Consider the following 25,019-nt stretch of genomic DNA (forward strand, 5'->3'; position numbering starts at 1 on the left):
TTCTTTTGAAACATCATGACTGCATACATGCGGAAGTCCTAGAATCTAGGACTGGAAATCCGGTCCCCAGAGCCCTTCGTTTTCTCGTGCCAAGGCCCAGCCGGCTAAGAGAAACGAAAGGGCTCTGGGGACGAGAATGTGTAAAACTAAATGGATCTGTCAAAATTAACTGCATACTCGTCCCCAGATCCGCCTGTCCTTCTTAGCCGGCGGAGCCTGGGGCAGTAGGAACGTGTGGCTCTGGGGAGGTGGGGACACATAATTTGACTGGCTCAGGACTCCATTTTTAACAAAGAGAATATAAATCTAGCCATCGCCAATCAAGTTAACCGTTTTAAAATCCCTTCGTTGTAAGAGATTTAAATTAACCATTTGGAGGGTCGACCTCTTCAAGATATTTTAAAAAGACCTTTTAAATACCTTAATGAAAGTTTTCCCTACCCTCCAATACGTGAAATCCCTACTCTTTTATTTTGCTCCAGTCTGAAAAGTAGGCCGTTCCTGATTATGCTAACATTTCTTCGGCAAATAAATTTGGGTGAACGAGCATTTTCTGGCACCTTGTCTCAAAAAAGAATTGAAAAGCATTTTCCGCCAATTTCATCTACATTTTTGCTGTCAAAAGCATAACTATGGCATGGTGATGACGAACTTCAATACTCAGTAGTTGAAATAAAACCATCTAAATCACGAATGCATCAATCCAAAGTAGAATGGCAACAAGCCGATTTTGCAAATAGCCATAACACAAACATACATAACGCAAACAGGCAAAACGCTAAAAAGCATCACGCAAATTGGCATAACGCAACAGGTATCACCGCAAAAAGGCATAACGCAAACAGGCATAACTCAAATAGGCAAAACGCTAAAAGGAATCACGCTGAATAGGCATAACGCAAACAGGCAAAACGCAAATAGGCACGAAATGTTGTCGGCCTCGACCGTTTTCGCTGTGTGCCAAGATTCTAGCGTCTTTTCTAATGCGGCTGTTACCCTTGCCAATTATCTCAGAAGTGATCAAAAGTCCAGGCATGTTTCGCTACATTGGAACCTTAAGCACATTGTTAAGTATTTCTGATATGTTCTTTTCGTCTTGTACTAGCTAAACGATCCCTTTGTCTCGTCAATGAAGCTCCAAGGACAAGATGCACAAGGAATTTATTATAAAACAAAACAAAACAAAACAGAGTGGTTTGCAAAGAACTTGAATAGCGGCTTGGACCACAATCTGCTAGAGCTGTCCGAATGATGATTCACGCCTCGCTGTTTTGTTTGTTTTTTCCCTTCTTCTTCTTTCTTGGGTGCTGCAGTTTCTTATGTGATTTGGCAGAGATTCTCTTGTTTGTATTGTAAACTCCCAGATTTCTATTTCGTATCCGGGCAGTAAGCTTATTATATAAGCGTGTGTTGCGTGACACCAGAGGTGACACACGAGATGGCCCCAATCCCCCACTACCACTAACCTCTGACCTTAGGGATTTCCCGCCTTTTTACCACGTGACCGACCTGGCAACCGCGCCGATCACCACACTCACGAACCTCGCGAAGATGGCCGAAGGAAGAGGAATTTTCATTCCTGTTGGCTACGACGAAGCGTTTGTAAATCCACTTGACGACGATTTTACGTGTTTAATTTGTCATCTAGCAATACGAGAGCCAGTTCTCACGAGATGTGGCCACAGATTTTGTCGACAGTGCCTCGAGCAATGTTTCACATGGTGAGTGTCGAAAATCGACAAATTAAGCTTATCGAAATTTAGTTTTGTCCGGTTTTCTGGACTGGCTTTTTGATAAATCCCTTTCGGTTGTAAAGCTAGCATTGGAAGACACTCTTTGGTTTTATCGTGTTTCATTTCGGCCCATTTACCATTTCTCAAATGGTTTGAGACTAAAGCGAATATTTGTTTGGCATTACACCAAAGAAAGAGAAATGAGTGAAATTAAAACTGAGAATAATTGAAGCTTAATAATACACCAGTAAACGTTTCTTTCAGGGGCGTAGCCAGAGCTTTCTGAAGAGTTGTAGGCCTAGTCAATCGCAAGGGATTTTTTTTTTTTTGGGGGGGGGGGGGTAGGGGGGGGGGGCGGGGGGTAGGGCCACCTGGGAGGGGTTTGCGATCAAGACCATATACTTTCTCCTTCCGACTTTTTGGTGATTCTGTGTGCATTTCAACAGCTTCTAAGTTCTTACATGACATAACAAGAAATTGCACCAATTTTCGCTGGTTCATAAATATACACACTTTTCTTCAACAACAGATGCTGTTGTGCGTTTGTCTGTCACCTAACCCAGAAGGCTCCACAGTTTGCACTTGCTAGATACTAGGATAGGAGAGTTGCGAGATGTATTATGCTCAGATATGTTAAAAGTTGCTTTCTATTTCATCTTGAAAGTGCATCACCTTGAATTTTTATCTTCTGTACATTAAAAAAAAACAGTCAGCTGAGTACCATATTTAACGATTAAATGCCGGACCCAAATTAAACGCCGGCCTCGTATAAACGCTGGATCAAAATTGCTAATTTTTAAATAAACGCCGGGGGCAATTGTTCGAGGTCCCGGCGTTTATTTGAGGTCAAGCTAACAAGTAAATATATTCTCTTGAATGGCACTGTTTAATGTCATACTAGTACTGTATGCTGCTTTGGAAATTTCAATAGACGTTCAAAGGAAAAGTCCGGCATAACATAGCTAGGATGGAGGCTGTACAACAAAATAAAACCTAGCAGTGTTCGCGTTCCTGTCTTCATGACTGACGCATTTCCTTTCTTGTGTTAGTGCTCACAGTCGTTGAAATCTTGAGGATCCCTCCATTGTTTGTTTACAAGTTGGAGGAGGTCGTTTTAAAATGAGTAGAACATTGGCGACATTGCCGTTTATGAACTTAAAACTTTCTACCCATAACCTTTATTTGCATGCGACTTTATTGTTCATATACCATTTATATTCTGTTTGTCACAAGTCTTGATTGCAACATTAACGTGTTCAATAATCCGCAATAACAGGGGCGTAGCGTGCAATTTTGGAGATGTACGCACGAGAAGGAATTTTTTTGTAAGCGCCAAAGGCGCTTACTACTAGGGGGGTCTGGGGGTATGCTCCCCCAGAAAATTTTGACATTTAGGGTCTCCGAAATGCCATCTCCTGGTTATTCTGTGGGGCATTTTCAATAAATAATAGGGAGTAAAATGTAGTAGAAAGTTGTTTATTTTATCCATTTCTCTAGTGTTTTCTGTAAGCTACAGTGTCACGAAAAGAAATGAAAAAACAAAAACAACGGACACAGGTCACGAGCAAATTGCGAGGCGTTGAGCCTTTAGACGGGAAACTTCGTTACCACACTGTCAATATCCACGTTCTTGTGTTTATGTATATGGAGGATTGCTAGGGAGCTTAATCTTTCGTCCGTCATCGTACTTCGCAGAGGAGATTTTAGTCTTTTCATATTACTGAAGCTACGTTCGGCAGTGCATGTTGACACACGATAAGTTAACAATGTTAAGAGAGCAACATATACACCGGAATAAAATTGGGAGTTTGCGTGGTCAAGAGTCTCAACCATAGTCTGCAGCGTCACATTCGGATCCATGCCACTCCATTTGTGCTTCCATCTTGTGACTTCGGTTTTAAACTCATCCTCATTCCCATGGTATAGTAACCTCTCCTTCAAGAATACCTGGGGAAACTGGCGAGGCTGACCTTGAGGGAGGGGTACATGAGGCGCTTTTTTCTATTTTTACTTACCACTCAAATGCATCTTGCTATAAGTGGCCAGCAGTGAATTATCAATGCTTGGATAAAGGGAAATCTAATAAAAAACGCTAGTATAATGTGACAAATATTAAATTCTCAGCCAGAAAATTTAATGAGAAAAAACGTTTTTAGGCAGTTTCAAAAAAAAAAAATTTTTCTCAAAAGTCAGCTGTACGCACGGGCGTTCGTGCGTATATGGACGCTACGCCCCTGAATAATGTAACTTTGGGTAATCATCAACTTTGGATACCTAGGGACAGTTTTTTGGGCAGAACGAAGAGAAAAATCGTCCCGCCTTGACAAACTGCCCCTTGGTCTCGGAGATCGGTAACAATATATCAATCTGAAAAATTGACAGAATATTGCAGTCTGTTAATAAACGCCAGACCCAATTAAATGCCGGCTTCAAATAAACGCCGGGTCGGCATCAAGCCAAGTTTATAAACGCCAGGGGTGTTTAATTGAGAAAATCTGGTACGCTTCTAAACATGTCGAAAAAATTTAATTCAGAGTTTGCATGTATGAAGTCGCTGAAATGACAAATATATTTTCCACACAAAGTACCCAGGATTACTATGTGACTGCTCTTTGGCTACTAAACGATTTGCTTAAAAAGGGGTTGCCTGAAGCTTTAAAACTATAATTGGCAATAAATGAAATTGGTATTAATCAGCCATAACAGGTTTTCATTCTTAGTTTACTGTTGGAAATAAATAAATTACAAGGGTAAATATTGCAAGATTTAAAAGATTAAACTAGTTCTTGCTATGCTTTAATACACTTGAGGGCTGAGCAAAAATCAGCTTTAGTCAGCCTGACTCATTTCAAATCTTTTATTCTTCAATGTACAGTACATGTATTTCACAGACCGTGCAGCCCCTATTTCAAACCTGTCGCAAATCACAGATGCAAAGAATTTATTTGTCTAACTCGAATAACTTTTTAACTTTCTTGTAAAAACTGATCAGACTATAAATCACGGATAATAATTACCTTATTACATCAAATTTTCGCGACACGTTAATTTCGCGATTTTGAGGTGCACATATTTCGCGACACTTAAATTTCGCGATTTTGCGAAAATTTTGTATTTTGAATCACTTTAATTTCGCGTTTTTGAGTGAGACACAATTTACATTTTCTTGGCAATATATTTTGACATGCCTTTGAATTATATAAAACGACTTCATCGAAGGAACAATAACGTCAAAATTAACAAAAACGCAGGGGGGACTTAATCTTGGCAATAGCAACAACAGAGCAGTTCTCACAATGTCTACAAGTGAGTTAATTGACGACAACAACCATTTACATTGATTACTGACGTATGCGAGTCACTTAATATTCGCGTCATGTTATGTTCGCGACACTTATTGTTCGCGTCACTTTAATTTCGCGATTTTTTTAGAATCGTGTCGCGAAAATTTCATGTAATAAGGTACTAGTGGCCATAAGCTTGTCGTACTGTGAACTGCTCATTATTACTGGTGGTTTAATTGTGGTACAAAATTAGTTACCCTGTATTCCAGGTCTAGGTTTAAATGGTAGAGTCACTGAGAGTTTCTTCAAATTTTAATGCAACAGGAGTCTGTTTATTTGTCTTAAATAGGCAGAATGGTCAACGTCAATCTTGTCCTTGTCCCATAGACAGAGCGGACCTAGTCTTTGAAAAGGTATTGACACAAGGAACCCAAACGCTGTATTAGTTGTTCATAACTAATAACTGCATTCCTGCGTTTTTTTTACCAGTTTGGGGGCTATTTGAATCAGAGTGAAGGCGGGTTTACGTTGCAAGTTTTAAACGGTAATCGATCTGTTGCAATGTCAATACGACGCACCTCAATTATGTCTCAAGTTTTACTTTAACTGACGGAGAAAAGGAGACAAGGGATGAAACTAAAAATCAGGGTAGCTTGAATTCGAGGCGCTATTCTCTTGTTTCTCAACAAAATCTGCCAAAACTTTACAGATCGGATAAATAAAAGTTAAATAATCATGTGAAGTCTGTTTTGTTTGTTTTGACTCTCTATTTCCCGATTAGTTTTGGGTCGTGTTATGATGCGGCTTTTCGTCCGATCTGTGACTCCACTTGACTTGACCGGAAGTGATTTTATTGCAAAGTGTATGTTCATCATCAAAGCGGTTCTTTTGTTCTCATAATCATGACAGACTCTTTTGTTTTTCGTTGACAGTCGTGTGTGTCAGAAATATAAAACAGATCTCTCCACGCGGATTACCTGGTCTTTGCGTGAGATAAATTTCACGTTTGTTTGTCAGTGCGGAGTCAGTGTGGATTGCTTAATAATGATTTTCGCATGTCATGCTAATCGCCGGCTGTCGGCTTGTGTTTCCTCGCGCATATCCACACGCGAGACTGGTCACATCAACTGTAGTCACAGATTGTATGACCGCCCGTAGTAAGTTTCACCCCTTGTCTCTCTTCTCTTCTCGTGACCATTAAATTGAAACACGAAACTCCCCGCGAGGAGAGTTAATAGTTAGTGGTGTTAGTAACTTGAATTAATAACAATTAACTTAAGGCACGCCGTATTAACATTGCGACAGATCGATAACCGTCTACAACTCGCAATGTAAACCGCCTTCGCTCTGATTCAAATCGCCCCCAAACCGGTAACAAAAAACACAGGTACGCAGGTAAATAAGAACATTTTTATTTAAGTTTATGAATATGTAACTAATACAGCGTTTGAGTTCCCTGTGGTATTGAAGTCAAATTTGTGTGGGTGTTGTGAACTTGTGATCACTGCTTAACACATTCCTGTGGTCAGTCATCGCAGTAATGTATTGATGTTCAGTGTGCAAAACATTTAACTGAGTCGTGGTCTCACTGGAATTATGTAAGGCTTGGTTCACACTAGCAACCAACATAACAACATGGGCAAGTAATAACATAAAGAAAAGATTAGTTTTTTCCTTATGTCATTATGCTTATGTCATTATGTTCTTTTTGTTAAAGTTCTTTGATAAGTTCAACAAAAGCTGTAAATTGTGTCAAGGAATAATATTCCCACCTTTATAATGCTAGCAAATACATTAACGTATATGGGCCTCAAATAGGCAAAGTTGTCTATTCCACAGTATATAGACCCTTCCACAGTTTGTGCCGCCATCTTGGTTGGGGGGCAAACACGGCAAAATTTACAGTAAATGTATGGGAAAAGTGAGGAGTTCGATGCCCAATAACATAAAGAAAATTAACATTCTGCAATTCCTATGAATTACAGGGTAAAGATACCTAGCAAACAATTTTATTGATGAAATTTGAAGGACACACCGAGTGAGCTATGCTGGGAGGCGAGAAATCGCATTTTTAGTTTTTTCATACAAATGCTTACATTTTTCCGCGCAGATGGCGGCTCGGATTTCAGACAAATGTATGTAAAAATGAAAAAAAACATTTGCGGCTTTCCTTGCGAGACTACATTCCCCATATTTGATCAATAAACTCGTTTACCCGGTATCTTGAGTTTGTAATTCAAAAATATTTCGGAATTTAACGTTAATTATTTGACATTAGATTCTTAATTTTTCCCATGCATTTACTGTTAATTTCCCCTGTTTGCCCCCAACCAAGATGGCAGCAGAAACCGTGGAAGGGTCTATTGGGGCACATACGTGGTAAGGATCAGGTATAAATAAAAAAAATGCAACAATAAATAAATTGTAGCTAGAATGGAAAAGGATGCCAAAATATGTATAGCATGGTTTAGCTCTCTCCTCTGCAGAGGCCTCTTTCGTGTTCCGTACCTGACTCGTCCCCAGTCGTCTTTTGAGTCTGTATTGAGTCGACTGCTGAACACCAAGGGAATCATGTGAAGGAAGAGAAGAAGCGAGGGAGATGACTGGCAGATCTCGCCTTTCCTCCTTCCCATCATCCTTCCCGTCTTGCAATTTTCGGATAAGAGATGACTGGGGACGAGTCGGGTTCCGTACGGGCTGGGAAATGGGGAGAGGTGGAAAGTAAGCACGCGGAGCCTGGAGAGAATCGAAACGAAAGCGCGCTTTTTGCCTTCCCCGACTAAAGGAACCTCTGCAGAGGAGAGAGATGGTTTAGTTAAACTATATTTAAAAATAACACTAAATTTGTATGGAAATTTAAACATAGGAGTGGGAAGTAGTAACTGTGGAAAGTAGTGAAATGCCTATTGTGATGTAAATGGTTCAATGTCTCTTCCATGTAGGATGTCTTTCCCGACAAAGCAACAGAAAGGAAGATTCTTTCTCTTGTCATCAAATGTCCAAGTACAGAATGTAACTGGACAGGGGAACTAAGACAAAAACAGGTACATTAAACAAATTAGTTTCTCACAAATACTGTATTTATTCAATTAAGTGCCCAAGCTCAAATAAGCACCCAAGAGACTTCCCTGAAGACCGAGTTTACTTAGTATTTTACAGAATCTTTCAACAAACAGTTAAAATTCTGCTTACAAGCCTGCAAATAATTTTTGTTTATAAGGAGGTCATTTGTCCGGCCAGGGGCCAGTTTTGACCGGTCAAGAAGCCAGTCTGGTCGGACAAAAAATACAAAACAGTATGAAATTAAAAAAAAACACTCCAAGCCGGGCTGTAAACAAACGCGTATTTGACCTACGATCGTCTACGATCACACTTTCTCTTTTTGCAACTGGAGAAAAGAGAAAAAGAAAAAGCCCGATTCAAATATTTAATGAGTCGGGATCGTCTGGTTGTCTCAGATTTCATCAGATAAGAAATTTTTTGCTGGCGGAAATGTTGATTCAGGCGCAAAACTTGAACAAACGTAACTCGAATAAATACTAAATCGGCCTTTAGTAGGTCACTTTAGATGCTTTTTAAATCAATGTTCATTTTTTACTTTTTGGGAATAAAACAGTTGAAAGGACACGGCCGATGTATGCGCGATATTTTTAGACCGGAAGTCTCGCTTCTACTCAGGTGACTAATCGAGAGTTTTTTAATGTTACCTTTTGTTTCCTGACAAACCAGAAAAAAATTCTGGACTAGCAACTAACAAATTGTCAAAAAATTGTATCAGGCGATTGAAATTTATTCTTTGTACCTTTCTGACTAAAAAGCGTAATTGCACGTTTCACACTTTTCACGCAAGAAAAAACTGTCGGCTGTCAACGCAGTCGAAACAATAATTTGAACCAAAGATGCTCATGAAACAAATTTGCATTCATTCTGATTGAAAAACTTCTGGAAAATTTTTTTGAAGCATTCTAGATTCAATTCGGTTCTTGGTCAATAATTGAGGCTACGTTTACACGGACACGGTTATCAATCAACACGGTTTCATGACCTCGAAACCGCATCGAAAACGACATGTACACGGTTTCGAAGTGTTTACACGGAACCTATTTAACCATTTTCCGACTGTTTTCAAATGTGATTGTATAAGCAAGCGCTGCTCTCTATGCGTGTTTCACCATGTTTACCCTTCGTGAGCCAGCCAATTTGTGCCAAAATACGTTGCCGTTTTCAAATCGATGCGGTTTCGTCGTTTTTAACCGTTTACACGTCCAACGACACCGTATCGTTTTGAAAACGCTCCACTTTTGACAGCGTTTTCAAAACGACCCGGTTTCAGTGGTGGTCTCGATCGGCGCCGTGTAAACGAAAGACGTAACCGCACCGAAAGCGATGCGGTTACAAATAAAACCGTGTCCGTGTAAACAGTGCCTGAATCTACAAAACTTGCAGTGATTAAACAAACACCCGTGCAACCGGCACGTAATAAAACAAGACTGAATTCTTATCTGATTGATATTAAAACTTGTGATAGTCACATGTAGCGAAATCAAATAAGAAGAAATAAGCGATCTTTTATGACATAGTTTAAATTATATGTACAGTATATTCTTCGAAGTGGAGTTAACAATTTTTAAAGATTATTAACAAAACGCAAACATGGCGACACGCTGTCTGGCTGTCGGGTCGGCTTGGCGGAAGTTTATTTATTCAAGATCGCTGAAGCGAAACGGTATCTGACGGGTTCTAATTTTGGCGGTTCCAATGATTTTGCGAATGTTGTACGTCCACGATTGCGTAAAAGTTTGATTGCGTAGACCTTTAACAGACCGTGGAAACGGATATCTGGGCTACAAACTCGGAGTCAATTGATGTCATATTTTATCAGACATGCACGGTCATAATGTCCGACCAGGACAAGATTTTGCCGGTCAAAAGCTGAAATTTACCGGACATTTGTCCGATGACCGACTGTTATTTGCAGGCTTGGCTTAGGTACATGACTTCACATTTTGTGATTATTTGGTTTTTTTTTGTAAAATAAACTTATGTCTTACTAAAAATGGTGAAAATTTAATAAGCGCCCACCTCACATAAGGGCCCACTCTCAAGATCCAAAAATTTAATAAGCGCCCAGGGCGCTTAATCAAATAAATACGGTAGCTGGTTATTAGCTGAAGTGGTACATGCATGTGAATAACTGTGTTTTAAATACTTAGATTAACAGCATTGCTGCTCATTTTTAGTTGTAGGAAATTACCCTTGGAGGGGGACTCCCGTATGAAAGGGATGTGGATGCTCATGGGAAAATTTGAATTAACCCCGTAAAGGGAGAGCAACCTGGGCGTGGCTTAGGAATTGACCCCTAAAAATACCATATTTTCATTCCTAATCAGTCCAGACCGTCAACAAGCATCTCTGTCCATGTGATGTGTCCCCTTTCCCCCCTCCCAGGGAAGTGAGTGAAACACCTGCTTTAATAAATGAGCACTTGTGGGCATAGAAGTCACACAAAGTACTACATGTATACACCTAATTGCAATAACGTTGTCATAGAAAAAAGTAAAGAAGAAAAAAGGTAAATAGGAATTAATTAGCTTAGTTTCATAACTGGTAGCATTTACAGAAATTTCACGAGTTTTATCTACACTTTTTAAGTCCACATTTTTATGCTGTAACAAGATTAATTGATTTATTCGTATTTTGAAGCATTTTGAGGCCATTTGTACAAATAAATTTCATGCATGTGCCTAATTAATTCCTATTTGACTTTTTCCTTTTTCCTTTTTTCTATGACAACCTTATTGCAATTAGGTGTACATATGCACTGAAATCTTTCTTCGACAGTTACAATGTTGCCTCTTATTTTGAGTAGTGTAATAAACTAAAAATGTCTTTGCTCAACAGAACCACTTGTCATCTTGCCCTTACAAAGTTGTCCACTGCACCAATGACAATTGTAAAGATGTTATATTAAGGAAAGATCTGGACAGGCATGTGGGTTCCCTGTGTAAGTGGCGGGTTATGCTGTGTACACACTGCAGTGAACCACACCCAAAGTGTCAGGAAGAGGTAAGTTCAACTAAAATAAAGACTAGGAAACTCCTGGATGTGAAATGACAAATACTTTTCATGTAATTCTTTGTAAATCATCACACTAGGGCTCAAAATGCACAATAAAATAATTAACTGGCTGATTATTTAGAGCCCACAAGAATGTTTATTTTTTTTTTGTTTGAAATCATTTTCATTTGTTTCTTTTTTTATGAGATGAAAATCCCATATTCAAGACTTGATTTTGTTTAATTTGCTTCAAACAGAAACATTACAAGGAATGTAAGAAGTACCAAGTGGAATGTCCATATGGCTGTGGTGCCGCAATGCAACGAGAAAAGGTGAATTGTGTCGACATGCTTTGGTTTTCCTTTCCTGAGACTTTGATTATTCTACTTTTTTGTTTGCATACAATTTCTTCAGTTGGAAGACAATGTTGAAATTAGTAACCTTCTATTGATTGCATTATGTGCATGTAGTATTTATGTTCTCTAGCTTGATTGATGGAATATGTTCATTTTCTTTCAGTTGCCACATCATACTGGAGAATTGTGTAAACTTTCAGAAATATTATGCCCGTATTATACAATGGGGTGTAATGTTATGGTAAAAATTTATTATGCATAATTAACTCTAGATCTTTTTTTCTAGAATCATTTTTAAATTCTAGAATCATTTTTCATTTTTTTCTAAAATCATTTTTAAAGTTCTAATCCAGCATTAAAACTCGTACAGTGCCTTTCTCTACCCAGCAGTATAAATGGGTATTGCCAAATTGTCATGGCAACCTCATGACTTTGATCCTTCACATCTCATCAATTTGTGGGACCCTGTTGTTACCTTCTTTTGGCAGTTTTTATTCATTGTTGGCAGGTCTTTTCACTCTGGCGCATGTAGGATTTTAATCAAATAGAATAAAACTTAAAATAAAACTTAAAAGTTTTATTAAAAAGATTTTTTTCTTTTTTTCTTTTAAGTTTTATTTAAAACTTAAAAGAAATGTATCAACAAGAAATGCCCACAATTTTTTATTGACTATTTTAAATTTAATAAAGATGTTTTAAGTAGAACTACCAGGCAAAGTAATTATCTTAGACTGCCTTTTGTAAAATTAGAATCTACGAAGAAAGCATTTTATTACCATGGTTGTAAAGTTTTTAATGAAAACCTGTAGTTGTAAATTTTTAAATGAAAACTTGTAGATTTTAAAATTAAGTAAACTTGTAATTTTTAATTAAGGTTTTTTTTATAGGGCCTCTATTGATAGCAGTAATTTTGTAATTTATAATTACTGAAAGAGCAACCCTGTTTAAATAAAGGCACTCTTCTCTTCTTCTTCTTCTTCTTATTCTAAGAAGGCTCCACAAGAGACAAGAAGACAGGGCCATAATCTGTTTCTTTTTTTTTTTTAAGGTCAAGAGAGAACAGCTTGAATCACATTTAGACGCTGCTGCTAGACGCCATCTTGACTTGGCTTGTGTGAAGCTGAATACCAATCAAGAAGAGTTTAAAGAAACAACAAGAAAACTTGAATGTAAAATCGAGGCAATGGAGAAGAAATTGGATTCACAAAAACAATTAACAGCAAATCTGGGAACAAAGCTTGATGGGGAGGTTTTAAAACTAAAGGAAAAATCGCCACCTTACATGTGGAAAATTGAAGGTTTCAACGAAATATTAAGGGACGCAAAGAGGGGATGGGACACCGAAATAGAAAGTGGTTATTTCTTTACGGGACCAAACGGTTACAAGTTAATGGTGCGTATGTACCCAAATGGTAATGGTGCAGGTAAAAATACTCACATCTCTGTGTATCTTTGCATATTGAGAGGTAAATACGATGCTGCATTACCCTGGCCCTTTCGAAAAACTGTGACACTTAATTTAATTGACCAACACGAAAATACAAAACGCAGGCAAAATTATGTACAGAAGGTTTCCTGCGACGGTTGGTCTGACGCGTTTGCCCGACCCGTAACAGATTCTAACAATGGATATGGATGTCCTACCTTTATATCGCACGAAGAACTTCGAAGGAGACCCTACATTGTTGATGACACACTTTTTCTCCAAGTGCAGATTGGCCCGCCATCTTAGTCTTTCATTATCACAAAACCGGTGTGCATTAATTATTTTAGCATTGGTACTTATGCCTGGCTAGTTGGAGATATGATATTAAAACCGAATTCTTCATTTGAAGTAACTTAGTAAAAGGCAGATAATGTACTCAGTTGTATTTTTAGTGCAGCAAACTGAGTGGCAAGCGAATTTGTGCCCTTTAAACAGTTGGTACTAAAGGGCTTGCTGACAATTTTTGTAACTGATGTGATATTAACGTTGATAAATATTCAGGCCATATTGTGAAGTTTAAGTTCAGTTTAAATGGCGAATAAAATGTTTCAGTTATTTTTCTTACACGTAGTCACCAAGGCATTTAATGGATTGATTAGCATTGTACCAATCGCAGGAGTGCTCGATAGAGGAATACGTGTAGATCATGTAGAGTTATTTCTTTTTTTTCTCATGTCTGGCTCCTTCAAATTCTGCTATGCATGTCCATTTTATTGGAAAGCTTTGGCACAGACGCTTTTGAGCCGCGGACGGCAACCGAAAGTGAAACATACTAACCATGTATACAGTCTTTTTATCACATAAACAGATTTACTTAAAAATTCGAATTAATAAGTTGACACTGGCTAAAAATATTGTTTTTGGACGTTTCGGCCACTACTGTTGCCTTCTTCAGCAAGATAAAAATGCAAATGTTCAACGGCGTCCTGTTAAAATATGTAACGAATGTGTGATAAAAACTAAATGAACTTTCCGAGTGCAACAAAAGTCTCTAGTGCATTCTTAATGAGTCTATGAATTCTTAATGCTATTGTAAACGTTTGGCAGCGCTATGTGTTCGTTTATAGCGTTCTTATCTCGCACAGAATGCCAAGCTTCAAGAATTAGTCGTTGTTTCCACACCGTTGACCTGTCAACAATTTCGACGCTCTCCAAATCTATTTGATGGTCGTTAAGCATATGGTGTTTTGCCAACAAAGAGTTTTTATCCAATGTTGCGATGGCCTTTGCGTGTTCTTTCATACGTGTTTTAAGCGCGCGTGATGTCTGACCAACATAAACACGTATGAAAGAACAAGTCAACTTATTAATTCGAATTTTTAACATGCCTGGCTACAACCCGAACATTTTTAACAGATTTACTTGAGGGTCTGAATGGGGGGGTCCACATGTCGGTAGTCGGTTAAAAATTCCTTACTTTGTCGGTTGTCGGTTAAAATTTTCGACCTTTGTCGGTTGTCGGTAAATCTCAGTTAATGATTAAAAGTGCAAGTTAATTATTAATTTTTGTTATTTAATTTACGCAGTTTTAAGACTTTAAACTCTAGACGATATGAAAATTTGTAATAATTAATTATTTGGTTGCACTTAAACCTGGTTAACTCAGTTTTTCTAAGCAACGTGTTCGTCTAGTACCGATAAAATCAGTTTGTATCAGCAAATGCTCGTCAAATATTATTTACACATCGAGCGAAACTGAAATTTGGACCGTTCTCAGAAAAGAATAAATTTAAAGGCAGTGTTATTCTTTGACTTACTTGACTTATTATTGCCAAAGCCCTAAGTGGGCATAGGGCCGGGGGGTTGAAGGGTCGTAAGGGGCCCTGCTGAGTGCACTGGGGCCACCAGGTGTACTTCGCAAATGCCAGGAAATGCCCACCGTGTCATAGGCTCTGCCACCAAGTCGGCTGTCGCATGTCCTTGTCATAACCCTGGTAATGCAGTTGTACTGCAGCTGAGCGACAACGGCAAGTTCTAACGGCAAAAGGCGGGTATCCGGCGCCTTTCAAATAATGGGATATTGTGGCTAAGGGAAGGAAAAATTATTGATTACGGAAACCGCAGTGTTATTCATTTACCAATAAAACAGAAAGATGCTTATAAACTCTTTTACTTGCTTCTCCCATTTGTAAGGGATTTTTCTTTTCAATTTTTGCTTTCCTGAAAAATGGACGGTGTATACAAACATTCCGTTCAACAAAACAGCAAATAAAAAACGTGGAACCAAAGGTTAACCACGTTAATGTTTGAGCTTAATACTTAACTATAGAACTACATGTGAAACATTTAACTTCGCTGCACACTAAAACTAATACGGCTAATAGAACGTTCCACACACCGTTGAGCTCACTGCTGCTTTCATCCGATATTAAATTTGGAAGCTCAAGCAGCCACTGCCCATCTGTTACAATTGCAAATTTTCGCATTTTTCCCGTAAGCCTTTTCGCCAGGCGAAATAACTTCAGCGAGAACCTGCCAATGCCAAATTAATGCGCCTGCTCCTTTAGCCCTAAAAAACTCCGTTAGATGTTTTTTTTAGCTTGGAAACACCTTTATGAGATTTTTTTTCCACCGGAACCCGGCTACGATGGCGTTCGATGGCAACTTCCTCGCCTTACTTAACAATCCCGCTCATGGCCTGTCACCACATGAATAACCAATTCAACGCGCAGTGAAAATACAACAGCGGGACGCCTTGTGGACTCGATTACCAGCCACTGTTCTACAAATGAACCTCCGCTGTTGCTCGAAAAGGTGACAGGAAACTTTATAATTGACTAAATTTTGAATTGGTGTGGTTACTTCTGAACTAGACATTTCCTAAGCTAGACATAAATTCAAAATGCTGTTCTTTCTGAATACAAACGTCCCTATAACATCGGACCATGTCGGTTGTCGGTTAGAATTTATTTGTCGCTAATCGGTAATTTTTTCCTCGTTTTGTCGGTAGTCGGTAATATTTTTCGCCCTTTGTCGCTAGTCGATTAACCCCATTCAGACCCTCTTACTTTTTTACCCGTTTTTTATCATGTAAATAGCTTCTTTTTTAACTTGTTTTAACTTTAAATTATAAATTGTAATAGTTGTAATTATAGGTTTAATTTTTTAATTTTTTTTTAGATAGGTGTCCACAATTACTAGAGGGGACTTTTCCCCTCAGCTTTAGACACGGTAATAAAGTTATTGATTCATTCAACGCACTCGTCTTTGGCGCGTGTTATCGACTTTTTTGTTCAAAAATTCAAGTTGTAAGTGCCAAAACGGAGGCTTAGTAACTTATTTTTGGCGGTAAAAGTTCGCCAAAAACTTGAACATTTGTCTTCCGGTTGCCGTCCGTGGCTCAAAAACGCAAGCGGCGCAAGAGAGTTCGACGGAAAACGCCATGCACAATTGGGATGCAAATAAAGTATCCGAATGACGTAGTTTATTTTTAAGTAAAACCGTGTGCCGACAACGGGTGAACCTTGACATTCGTTTCTTCTCCGTAAATTCCCCACATTTTTATTAGTCAGAACTGTCCGGCCAGACCGGTATATTGAAGAACAGAATTCTGTTATTTATAGTCAGACTTGTCCTTTCAAATCAGTCAGTACATAAATAAAATACACTGTTGTGGTGGATTGGTGGTAAAATATCTTGGAAACTGCCCATTTCACATTCAAAACCACCGGACCGGCTGGCCAGTTCTGACAAATGGAAAGCACCCTATTAAAGATAATTGGGTTTTGGCGAACGTAAAAATAGATGAGCAAAATAGTCGCAGCTTTCATCGCTAGAGGAACATGTACACGCGTTTTGAAAATTAAAACAATTTGAACGTGGCTTCCCACAGAGTCGCTAATAAGTTTGTCGCGGTTATACCAAAAAAAAACCTGTAAAACTAAATAGATCTGTCAAAATTAACTGCATACTTGTCCTCAGAGCCGCCTATCCCTCTTAGCCGGCGGAGCCTGGGGCGGCTAGGAACATATGGCTCTAGGGAGGGTCCTGAAGGGGGGGTACCAAATCCCATTTCCCAGCCCAAATTTTGCCCAAATCCCATTTCCCAGCCTTTTTTTGTCTAAATCCCAGTCCCAGCAGTGAAATTCCTAGTGTATAGAAAATCTGGTCTAAAGCGCATTATATCTGTGTTGTTTTTTATTGTTCTAAATGTAGTACACTCCCTGAACTTTCCCTTCGGTGCCCTATATCTAGGGATTGAACCCAGGCGCAGGAAGAGCGAGTACGGAGAATCCGTCCTCTCACTCCCCCCCCCCCCACCCCCTTACAAAAAAGGGGGGAACCAAACCATATTCCACAGCACCTTTGGATACGCACGCGCACAGATGATAAATTCGATAATTTAGTATTACGATACTTTTTCTTGCAGATCGCGCGCTTTAGTCGCATAGTTGAATTTCATTTTAGCGAACTATTTTCACCCTCACGCACACGCTACATGTAAGAAACACCACACGTCTCTGTCGTTTTTCATTAGTTTGTTTTTTAAATTTAAAGCATGCACATGCAAGTTATCCTGGACTTTCTTTTCGCACCTGGGTCCAGAGCCCCCCCAGAATTTCCGAAAAAATTAAGACTTACTATGAGAATAGTCTTTTAAGCCCCCCCACTTAACGTCACTAGTCAGCCCCCCCCCCCCCCCCCCCACTTGGAAAATTGCTCCGCCGTCCCTGGGGTCGCAGAAGGGATAGTTCAAGGACTGGACTACCCAAAATCATGCTAGTTTCATTTGTTCGTTTGTCTTGGAGAATAATACAAATTTTTTGTAGCTTTAAAGCTATCAAGTTTTGATCCCGTATCCACCATTACCCTGACTGACAGCAACTTGCTGTCACTTCTTTTAAATATTCCATTTGTGCCGATCCTCAGTCATTGCTTTTCCGCTAAGTAACTTAGTCACTCAAATCACGAAAATTGATCGAGACTTGATGGACACTCGTGCAGTGCGGTCGTTTTGTTTCAGAGTTTTCAGCGTTTTTACTATTCAGTGCCGGACTTTAAGAAAAAAAACATTATAGAGTGCAAAATATGCAGATTTAGTCATGTACTGACACGCTTCCCATTCCCATTTTTTGTTTCTGAATCCCAGTCCCAGTGACCTAAATCCCATTTTCCCAGTGAAAATACAGGCAAATCCCAGTCAAAATGGGCAAATCCCAGTTCCCATTTTACCCCTTCAGGACCTTCTCTAGGGACACATAATTTGACTGGCTGAAATCCCCCTTTTTAACAAAGAGAATTTAAATCAAACGATAGTGTTTTAAATCAGCCAATCGGTGGGTCTGTTCAAGATATTTTGAAAGGACCTTTTAAACACGTAAATGACAATTGTTGGCTCCACACTAGAGAGCTTGTAACTATAATCTAAGTACACTTGGAACCTACCTTAATACAGGAAATTAACGATACATGTTATTAAAGCGAATTTTTAAAATTCGCGTTAATTTTAATCATGTAAACACGTTTACTATAAGGATCTAACCAGAACTTTAATTTTATTACGCGTAAATTTTGTTTGCGTTGTTAAAATGCTTCGTTATATTCCTATAAGGTACTCTGAGTGTGAAGGGGTAAAACATACTTACTTGAACCGGCTTTACTTAGTGACAATGGAAACTTTCGTAGTTCAAAGAAGCCGAAGTACGCCGCCAAGTATGGTCTTCACCCCACACCTGCATGAGAACGCAATCCAGGATTGACCAATAGGAAATTAATGGAAGCCAACTGAAAGCGGCGTGCAGCGTTGTCACGATTCTGATGAACGGACAGATAAACAAACTTGCCAGCTGAGATCGATCGAAAAATTTAAAATGGATGGCAACAGTTTGAAGTACTCTGCGAAAAAGTAGTCTCTAACATACGTTTACAAGTAAAGGAGAGAAAAGTCGAGACAAAAAGTTCAACTAATAATCTTATTCGAGCCTTATTTTCAGAGACAGCTTCCGAATTATGATTATTATCACGGCTGTTTTTTTCCTATTCTTCTTTCATGGGTGCTGCAATTTTTATGTGAATCTCCTTTTCTTGACAGAGATTCTTTTGCTTGTATTGTAAACTTGCAGATTTCTATTTTGTACCCGGGCATTTAATACCCTTAGCGTGTATTGCGTGACACCAGAGGTTGCGCCTCTTGCGCCTCAGGGATTTCCCGCCTTTTTCCCACGTGACCGACCCGCCGACCGCGCCGACCACCACCGCGCCAACTTTATACAGCTCCACACTCACAAACCTCGCGAAGATGGCCGAAGGAAGAGGAATTTTCATTCCTGTTGGTTACGACGAAGCGTTTGTAATTCCACTTGACGACGATTTTACGTGTTTAATTTGTCATCTGGCAATACGAGAGCCAGTTCTCACGAGATGTGGCCATAGATTTTGTCGACAGTGCCTTGAACAATGTTTTACATGGTAAGTGTCGAAATCGTAGAATTTCAGCCACGACAAATAATGGACTTAAGTTTTGTGGACTGGCTTTTTCAGTTGATAAATCCCGCTCCGGTTGTAAAGCTAGCATTGTTTCATTTCTGCAAACTGAAAAAAAAAATTCACCAGTAAACGTTTGTTATCTGTGTCGGGAACGCTTCTAAACATGTTGAAAAAATTAAATACAGAGTTTGTATGTGTGGAGTCAAATGGAAAATATTTCCGCTCAAAGTACCCAGGCTTAATATGTGACTACTCTGGCTACTAAAAGATTTGGCTAAAAAGAGTTTGCCTGAAACTTTATAACTATATTAACCAATGAATGAAATAAGTATTGAACAGCCAAAACAGGTTTTTATTTTTTGTTCACTGTTTATAGAAAGATAAATTTGCCAGGGTAAATATTGCAAGATTGAACTTATTTCAAAACTTTTCTTCAATGTACAGTGTAGTTTGCAGACCATGCAACCAGGATCTCAAACCTGTCACAAATCACGGATGCAAAGAATTTATTTGTCTAACTTGTATAACTTTTAAACTTTCTTGTTAAGATTGATCAGACTAGAAATCATCTATAATTTTATCACTTGTGGCCTTAAACTAGTTGTTGTTGTTGTTTATAACTGCTTGTTTGTGCAACAAAATCTGTTGTTCCAGGTCTGGGTTTAAATGGGAGAGTCATTGAAAGTTTTTTTTCAAATTTCATAATTTTTTGTCCTAAACAGGCAGAATGGTCAACGTCAATCTTGCCCTTGTCCCATAGACAGAGTGGACCTAGTCTTTGAAAAGGTAAGTTAAGTCAAATTTGTTATTTGATAAGGGGGTGTTGAGAACTTGTGATCACTGCTTAACACATTCAAAACCTGTGGTCAGTCATTGTAGTAATGTATTGTGTCATGGTCTTTCTGAAAATTGCGTAATATTTTGAAATATTAATACAGTTCTCACCTGAATCCTCAATACCGAGAACTGAAGCTGTTAATTGTTTTCAGGACTAATATTTCCCCCTTTATAATGCCAGAAAGTACATCAATGTGTGTTGGGCCTCAAATGGGCAAATTTGTTTATTCTACAGCTTATTGGGGCACAAACTGCCACAGGTGGTAAGGATCAGGTATAAATAAATGAAATGTAGCTAGAATGACAAAGGCTGCCAGAATAACTATGTATAGCATGTTTTTTTATTAACCTATATTTAATGATAACTATTAACAACACTAAATTTATATGGAAATTTTAACATGGGGTAGAGTGTTAAGTGGGAAGGTAGGCTGGAATGCTTATTGTAATGTAAATACTTTAATGTTTTTGCCATGTAGGATGTCTTCCCTGACAAAGCAACCGAAAGGAAGATTCTTTCTCTTGCCATTAAATGTCCAAGTACAGGATGTAACTGGACAGGGGAACTAAGACAAAAACAGGTACACGTAACAAATTATATTAGTTTATCATGAAGTGGTATATGGATCTGCCTTGCTTAATGAAAGAGATGGGAATGGTCATGGGAAAATTTGATTTAAATAACCCCTTTAAGGGAGACCAACTGGGCATGCAGGGCTGCAAATAACAGTCGGTCATCGGACATTGGCCGACCAAAATTTGCTCATGTCCGACGAAATACCAAAAATCAAAAACCATGCAACAATGAATAAAATTAAACCTTTTGTTTTTAGTGATGTCCAACCAAAATTTTGTTTTGTCCGACCATGCATGTTGTCTTAGTAGGACATGTGTCCTTTCAAGTGATAAAAATTATTTGCAGCCCTGGGCATGGCTCAGGCTTTTTTTGACCCATAAAAAGCAAACAAAATTCCTGGTAGGTCCAGACCATCAAAACATCATAAAACAGCATTTTATATTTCTTCACATACAACTGAATGCGGAGACATTAATTAATAGCTAAAAAAATTGGCATTCTTTTCTGAACACCCTAAGTTACACCAAAATCCATAATTAATACACCCCTGGGGATGACAGGGAAATGACTGAAGCACCTGCTTTAACAAATCGTGAACACATGAGCATAGAAGTCACACGAAGTACTATATACAGCAAAATCGAGAAAGGTTGTCAGAAAAAAAGCACAAAAGTGCACTTGACAAGACCAAAAGGTGGCCTGGGTATTCACTTGAATTTTGCATATAGGTCGAGAGAAAATGTACAAGTTTGTATTTTTGCACATGAAGATTTTGTTTTTCCTCTCAAGAGGCCTTTTTCTTTAGCTTTACTTTTACTATAGCATGTCTTTGAGTTTTGACAATTCGTCTAAAATTCAGCGTGCCTGAAAGAACCTTGTTTCCACTTGTCTTAAGAGAAAGATAATTTAAAAATTCCTGTTTGTCATGTCGCCATCTTATTAGTATTCAGCACATGCAGTACTCGCTCTCTACTTCTACCCATACTACATTTTGGTCTTGTTGCGTGCACTTTTGTGCTTTTTTGGACAATCTTTCTCGAATTAGCTGCATGCACTGAAATCTTCAACAGTTACACTGTTAGTTCTTCTTTTGAGTAGCTTAAATGTCTTTACCCAACAGAACCACTTGTCATCTTGCCCTTACAAAGGTGTACATTGCACCAATCACAACTGTGAAGATGTTATGCCAAGGAAAGATCTGGACAGGCATGTGGGTTCCCTGTGTAAGTGGCGGGTTATGCTGTGTACACACTGCAGTGAACCACACCCAAAGTGTCAGGAAGAGGTGAGTTGGACCCCAATAAAGGCTTGAGAAACTCTCTTGTGAAGTGACAAGTACTGACTTGCCATAATTTTATAAGTCTTGATTGCCACTCACACTTAAGCACTCAAAATGTGCAATGATTTTGAGCCCAAGAATGTTATTTTTTACTTGTTTAAAATCATTTTAACTTGTTTCTGTGTTTTCTTTTATTATGGGATGAAAAATCTTATACTCAAGTCAAGACTTAGTTTGTTTAATTTGCTTTATACAGAAACATAATAAGGAATGTAAGAAGTACCAAGTGGAATGTGCAAATGGATGTGGTGCCACAATGCAACGAGAAAAGGTGAATTGGGCTGAAATGCTTTATGTTTCTGTCCCCCAGAGTTTGATTATGCTACTTTTTCCAATTCTGGTCGCCTTAATTTTGTTTGCATCCTTAATTTTTTGGAAGGCAACGTTGAAATTATATAAAGTAATTTGCCATTGATTGCATTATGTACTTTAAGGATTTATGTTCTCTAACTTGATTGGTATTAATTTTCTTTCAGTTGCCACATCATACTGGAGAGGAGTGTGCACTTGCAGAAATCTTATGCCCGTATTATACAATGGGGTGTAATGCTATGGTAAAAAATTATTATGCACAACTTTAGACATTTTTTCTAAACCATTTTAATTCCAATCCAGCGTTGAAACTTGTACAGTTCCTTTCTCTACCCAGCAGTTTATGTGGGTATTGGCAAATTGTCATGGCAACATGACTTTGATCCTGATCGCTTTTCGTCAACTTGTGAGACTCTGTCATTTGCCTGCTTTTGGAAGTTTATATTCAATTTTATGGGCAGGTCTTTACATGCTGGCACATTTACATGTAGGATTAATTTTAAGAAGGCTGCACAAGACACAAGAAGACAGTGCCATAATCTTTTTTTTTTCTATTATTTTTCTTAAGGTCAAGAGAGAACAGCTTGAATCACATTTAGACGCTGCTGCTAGACGCCATCTTGACTTGGCTTGTGTGAAGCTGAATACCAATCAAGAAGAGTTTAAAGAAACAACAAGAAAACTTGAATGTAAAATTGAAGCACTTGAGGAGAAATTGGATTCACAAAAACAGTTAACAGCAAATCTGGGAACAAAGCTTGATGGAGAAGTTTTAAAACTTAAGGAAGAATCGCCACCTTACATGTGGAAAATTGAATTTTTCAGACAAATGTTTAAGTGCGCTAAGAAGGGATGGGAAACCGAAATAGAAAGTAATTATTTCTTTACGGGGCCTAATGGGTACAAGTTAATGTTGTGTATGTACCCAAATGGTTGGAATGAGGGTAAAAATACTCACATCTCTGTGTATCTTTACATATTGAGGGGTAAATACGATGCTGTGCTACCCTGGCCCTTTCGAAAAACTGTGACATTTACTTTAATTGATCAACGCGAAAATACAATGCACAAGCAAAATTATGTCAAGACGCTTATCTGTGACGGTGGCTCTGTAGAATCTTTTGCCAGACCCGTGACGCACTCTAACTCTGGATATGGGTTTTCTACCTTTATATCGCATGAAGAACTTCAAAGGAGACCCTACCTTGTTGATGACACACTTTTTCTTCAAGTGCAGATTGGTCCCCTAGCTTAGTCTTTTATAATCACAAAACCGGTGTACATTTAGCTTTGATACTTATGCCTGGCTAGTTGGAGAGACCAGGATATTAAAACTGAATTTACCAGTTGAAGTAACTTAATTTACGGTAGAACTAAGTTGTAACTGAGTGCATGGCAAGCGGATTCGGATCATTTCAAACAAAGTATTGGAAATAAATGGCTTGTTGACAATTTTTGTAATTTATAATGTTTTGTTGATGGATACTCAGACCATACTGTGAAATTAAAGTTCAGTGAAATGGTGAATAAAGTGTTTCGAGTTGTTTTTCTTGTACGCAGTCACCAAGGTATTTTATGGGTTGATTCATACTGTCTCAATCGCAGGAGTAATCGATGCAAATACTTGGAGAGTATGTAGAGTTATTTCCTTCTCTTTTCTTTTTGACGGCTTCTTCGAGTTCTGCTATGTCCATTCATCGGCAAGCTTAGACAGACGTTTTTTTGCCGCAGGCGGCAGCCGAAAATGGAACGTACTCGTCTTTGGCGCGTGTTATCGACTTTTTGTTCAATAATTCAAGTTGTAAGGCTTGCTAACTTATTTTTAGCGGTTAAAGCTCGCCAAAAATTTGAACCTTCGTCTTCCGGGTTGCCGTCCGTGGCTCAAAAACGCAAGCGGCGCGAAAGAGTGACTGAAAATGCCATCCACCATTGGGATGCAAATAAAGTATGCAAATGACGTAGTTTATTATAAGTAAAACCGTGTGACAGCGTGTGAATAAAATGGCGGCAAAAAAGGTGGGGTACCCTTGAAGCAATTTCGTTTCCAAAGCCTATGCTTTTTCCGTCGGCGGCGATCGACGAGTACCGAAATTCCCTAGCCTAATGCAATGCCCATGTTCTTTTCGTCAGATGAGATGGCCCCTCACGGCCTCGGCTGATAACACTTACCTCGACCTTGACCATCACAAAAACCTTATCCAGTAATTGGGCTTGGCAAACGTGAAAATAGATGAGGAGCAATTTTCATCGTTAGAGGAACATGTACATGCGTTTTGAAAATAGGAAATTTCAACGTGGCTGCTCACAGAGTCGCTAATAAGTTTGAGACGGTTATACAAAAAACACTGTACAACTAAGTAGATCTGTCAAAATTAACTGCGTTCTCGTTCCCAGAGCCGCTTGTCCCTGGTAGCCGGCGGAGCCTGGGGCACTAGGGGGACACATGATTTGATTGGTCCAGGAGCCCATTTTTAACAAAGAGAATTTAAATTTTAATATCAGCCGTTTTAAAATCCATTTGCCGTAAGCATTCGTAAGGGATTATATATCAACCATTCGTTGGGCTTTTTCAAAATATTCTGAAAGAAGCTTACAAAACCTAAATGGCAGTT

General features: G+C 38.7%; 2 protein-coding genes across 3 annotated transcripts; both read left to right on the top strand.

The window, feature by feature from the left end:
• Window positions 1-1,535: 1,535 nt before the first annotated feature.
• LOC144635198 (TNF receptor-associated factor 6-like) lies at window positions 1,536-13,167 on the top strand. Of its 2 annotated transcripts, XM_078494277.1 has the most exons (7): window positions 1,536-1,721; window positions 5,367-5,430; window positions 7,960-8,061; window positions 10,919-11,083; window positions 11,332-11,406; window positions 11,594-11,671; window positions 12,479-13,167. In XM_078494277.1, the coding sequence occupies exons 1-7, from the start codon at window positions 1,552-1,554 to the stop codon at window positions 13,160-13,162; spliced, it is 1,338 nt and encodes a 445-aa protein (XP_078350403.1). In that variant the 5' UTR covers window positions 1,536-1,551; the 3' UTR covers window positions 13,163-13,167. The 2 variants fall into 2 exon arrangements, with proteins under 2 accessions (XP_078350403.1, XP_078350405.1); XM_078494279.1 differs by lacking the exon at window positions 11,594-11,671.
• Window positions 13,168-19,154: 5,987 nt separating this feature from the next.
• On the top strand, window positions 19,155-23,956 carry LOC144635254 (TNF receptor-associated factor 6-like). Its single transcript, XM_078494358.1, has 7 exons — window positions 19,155-19,324; window positions 20,065-20,128; window positions 20,659-20,760; window positions 21,877-22,041; window positions 22,292-22,366; window positions 22,572-22,649; window positions 22,976-23,956. The coding sequence occupies exons 1-7, from the start codon at window positions 19,155-19,157 to the stop codon at window positions 23,660-23,662; spliced, it is 1,341 nt and encodes a 446-aa protein (XP_078350484.1). The 3' UTR covers window positions 23,663-23,956.
• Window positions 23,957-25,019: the final 1,063 nt, after the last annotated feature.

The sequence above is a fragment of the Oculina patagonica genome, chromosome 13, assembly GCF_052425735.1.
Source record: "Oculina patagonica isolate OP01 chromosome 13, crgOcupat, whole genome shotgun sequence".
Lineage (NCBI taxonomy): Eukaryota > Metazoa > Cnidaria > Anthozoa > Scleractinia > Oculinidae > Oculina > Oculina patagonica.